Source organism: Diaporthe batatas (assembly GCF_019321695.1).
Source record: "Diaporthe batatas strain CRI 302-4 chromosome Unknown Contig00025, whole genome shotgun sequence".
In the NCBI taxonomy this organism is placed as follows: domain Eukaryota; kingdom Fungi; phylum Ascomycota; class Sordariomycetes; order Diaporthales; family Diaporthaceae; genus Diaporthe; species Diaporthe batatas.
Window position 1 is genome coordinate 327,528 of NW_025408572.1, and position 3,759 is coordinate 331,286.

At 58.3% G+C, this 3,759-nt stretch overlaps 1 protein-coding gene across 1 annotated transcript; it reads left to right on the forward strand.

Annotated features, from left to right (window-relative positions):
- Positions 1 to 580: 580 nt before the first annotated feature.
- On the forward strand, positions 581 to 1,081 carry KVR01_013235 (uncharacterized protein; the record flags this gene model as incomplete). Its single annotated transcript, XM_044790755.1, has 3 exons — positions 581 to 754; positions 819 to 847; positions 925 to 1,081. The coding sequence occupies 3 exons, from the start codon at positions 581 to 583 to the stop codon at positions 1,079 to 1,081; spliced, it is 360 nt and encodes a 119-aa protein (XP_044637689.1).
- Positions 1,082 to 3,759: the final 2,678 nt, after the last annotated feature.

Here is a 3,759-nt window from a genome sequence, read left to right on the forward strand (position 1 = left end):
GGCCCGTTTCTAAAAGCGCAATCAGGAGCCGCATTAATACGATTCGATACACTCTGGGCCTGTTTTTAGCCATGGTCTTGATCCGTTGATGTGGTCAACATGTTATCGGCCCCGTTATCGATGCCGCGGCCCGGCCAATACCAGCAACCTCATGAGGATGAGTTGGATCCTGATACGCCTCCTGTCACTGGTCCCTGTAAATATCCATTCGAAATAGTCTCAGTAGGCTCTGCCACCACCGGGCTGACCATTGCTTGGGCGTGCCGCAAACCAGGCCCGGCCACCGGGATGAGGCGCGCACACTCCTTTGCGACCGGGTGGCAGGCCTTGAGCGACGGAAACCCGTTAGAACCACGAGGTATGAAATCGGTCACTGAAGCCTATCGTTGTCGTCAAAATACAGGACAGTCCAAGGTATAAAGGACCAGGCTTTCCTTCATTCACCTTTTGCCTTTTGAATCATCATCATCATCATTCATACTTACTCTTCTACATCCAGTCAACTGTTCCAACTCTTTGTGTTATCTACATTTTATTATATTCAACTTCAATCACTTCAACCACCCAACACTTATCCAAAATGTCTGCTCGCGGATCTCAATCTGGTTCCAGGCCTTCTAGCTCAGGCGGGCGTGTGCCGTCGTCGGACATTAGCAGCCTCGAGTTCGTCGCAGGCACCCTGCCAGACAGTCTGCCTGAGCCATACAGGAGCCACGTCAAGGACAAGTCATTCAAGAAGACTGTCAAGGGCTGGGTACGCACTCACACTTCAACCTGGGTCTTCAGAACAATTAAGCTAATCTTTGATTGACGGATAGAGCGACAAGATCAAGAAGGCCAAGATCAAGTAAGTAATCCCCATGGTCTCGTACTTTGAGTGTATGCGCTCTGGTTCGGACGCTTACACGGTTTGCTCTCAAATAGGGGACAGCCTCACCAGTCGTCCACTGCTCCAGAGCAAGGAGTGGTGACCTCTATCCAGCTGCTGAACGCGGCCGGGAAGAAGGTCGTCGACACAGTTCACGTGCTTTACGATGGAACTCTGGAGAGGGCCAAGGCCTACTACAAGAACAAGAAGTAGAGAGCGGGCTCTGAATATTCTACCTGGAGAGCATTCATGTTCGTTAGAAGACGTCTGGAAACAGACTGAGCATTATCGGGCGCTTGGATAGAGGGGACAGGAGAAATTGTTATTACTTGGATGGGTCTTCACTGCATGCACTAGCGGGTCTGGTGCAGGGCAACACGGTTGGATGAGGGCAGGAACCATTAAATATATCAAATACACTCATTTACTATATATTTATTCATTTTCCATGCTTTGTGATGTCCAACCGGCAAATTATCACCCGACACTGTGATTGAATCCTCTTTGTCTGCTGAGATTTCTTGCATTGTTAGCTACCCCTTTAGAAAGTTGCCCTGTCGTCAGCCTTCTGTGATATGGCGATGTCACTTTAGCGAATCGTCAACCGTGTTATCCCTTGCGGTCCCCAAAATATGATGAAGCTTGTGACTGACCTGGCAGTCACCAACGCACCCACGCTTTGAAATTTCACGTTCCATTTACGAGGTCCCCTGACCTGCGCCATGATTTAACGATAGCCTGTTAGGTTGGGTTGCAGCTGTGCCGCTCTGCCAGAGACTGGCAGGGAGCCCTTAATTACCTAGGTATATAGGCTGACCCATACGCGCATTTTGTGAGAGAACCAACGTATAGTGTGTCCAAGTGAGCCGTCGTGTACGGGCCAGGCCGTCTTGTGCTGGTTGACGACACCTGCTCTCCGCCCCTCTGAACAGCTGTAAGAGAGATCCAACGATCCTTTGCTGGGTTATAAAATCATCTCTGTACTACTCCCATATTGACCAGCTCTAAATCAACAGTTTTAGTCCAAGCCGTGATGACTTCAGGATTCAGGCGATGTGAGCTAGTAAGTTCCACTCTGAAGGAGGTAGAAACTTTATGGTTATTATTCTAGGTATTTAAATATACGTTTCAAGACCATTGAATTGTATTAACGTCCCTCGTGATCAGACCACTTCATAACCTTAAACCTCTAGCTTTTCAACAAAATTCTAAAGGTCTTCCTCTTACCACCCAGCGTGTCAGCACGCAGATACTCGCCCAGCAGCTTCGGGAGGCCAGCCGCCTCGGCCCTGACGATCCACTCCTCATCCGCAAGCACGGGGAGCGGTTCAGCCCGCCCCATCTTGACGCGCAGGTACTCGCCCAGCCGGTCGAGCCGGACAGCATTCTCTGGACCGCCACCACAGTGATTTATATATCGTACAGCCGGCCCGTCGCCACCATCACCAGAACCAGCACCCGAAAGAGAGGCGAGAGGCTCGTCGTCGACCGCAGCAGCCACGACATCAGCAGCGGCCTGACCCACAGGCACGAACTGGATGCTCCCGGCGTACCCCTCCAGCCGCGGGACGGCGCCCACGAGCTCCGAATACCGCACCACGGCGGCCACGACGTCAAGCTCGGGGGCGCCCGGGCCGGACAGCGCCGTGGGTCGGTGCACGGTGGCGCGCAACAACAACCCCGCCGACCCCCCCACGGTACGCTCGACGAGCATCTCGCCAGTCCACTTGGTCAGCAGGTAGCCCTCGGTGACGTGGGGCGGCGGCGGCACCCCCAGGGCCTCCTCGGCGAGGTCGCGGCCCAGGAAGGTGGCGACGCCGGCGGTGGAGACGAGGTGGACGTGGGCGGGCGGCCTGCGCCCTCTCCCCCCCGGGCTGGTGATGATGGAGCGGTGCGTGAGCGACAGCCGCACGAGGGCGCGCAGCGAGCCGAGGTTGGCGGCGCGCAGCGTGGCGTACGACTTGAGGAAGGACGTGTCGGCGCCGTTGTGGATGAGCACGTCGGCGGATGAGAAGGCCGCCGCGGCCTGGTCGGGGGCCATGCCGAGGTCTGGGTGGGAGAGGTCGCCGCGGTGGATGACCAGCCTCGCCTTCGTGTTGTTGTCACCCTCGAACCCGGCCTGTAGCCGTGCGGCGCCCGCGGCGCTGCGCACGGCGAGGCAGTGCACCTCGGCGACGCGCGGGTGAGCCGCCAGCCGGGCCACGATATGCCGGCCCAGGAAGCCCGTCGCGCCGGTCAGGGCGACCACCAGGCGGTTTCTGTGTGGGCTGCCGGCGGCGACGATGGGGTCGAGCCTGGCCAGCTGCGCGGCGAGGGCCAGCTCGGGCGGGGGCTGGGCCTCGTGGTCCCAGTCGATGGCGCCGTGGCGTGCCGGGTTCTTGTTTGGGAGTCCCCGCTCGAGGAGCAGGGCCATCTGGCCCAGGGTGCTGCTGTGGAACAGCTCGCGGAGGGGCACGTCGACGCCGTGGTGCCGCCTCAGACTGGTCTGCACGCGGGTGAGGAGGAGCGAGTTGCCGCCGACGTGGAAGAAGTCGGCGTGCGGGTCGAGGGTTTCTGATCCCGGGAGGAGGAGGGGGAGGGGAGACTTGTGTCCTGTTGGAGATGCTAGGGCCTGGCGCCATATCTCCCTCATCCTTTTGAGGCTCAGGTCGCTGGCGGGGCTGGGGCTGACTCCTCCGTTGTGGGGCGGAGGAGGTTTTTGCTGCTGCTGGTGATGATATACTTCGTGGTGTTGCTGTGCCCGTGGGTACGGGCGTTCCGGACCCAACCGGACGGGCAAGGCGGCGATGGCCCTGCGGTCGAGCTTCCCGTTGGGCGTGAGCGGCAGGGTCCCGACGGGGATGATGGCTGTCGGGCGCATGTACTCGGCCAGGGGGAGCCTCCTGGCCAGG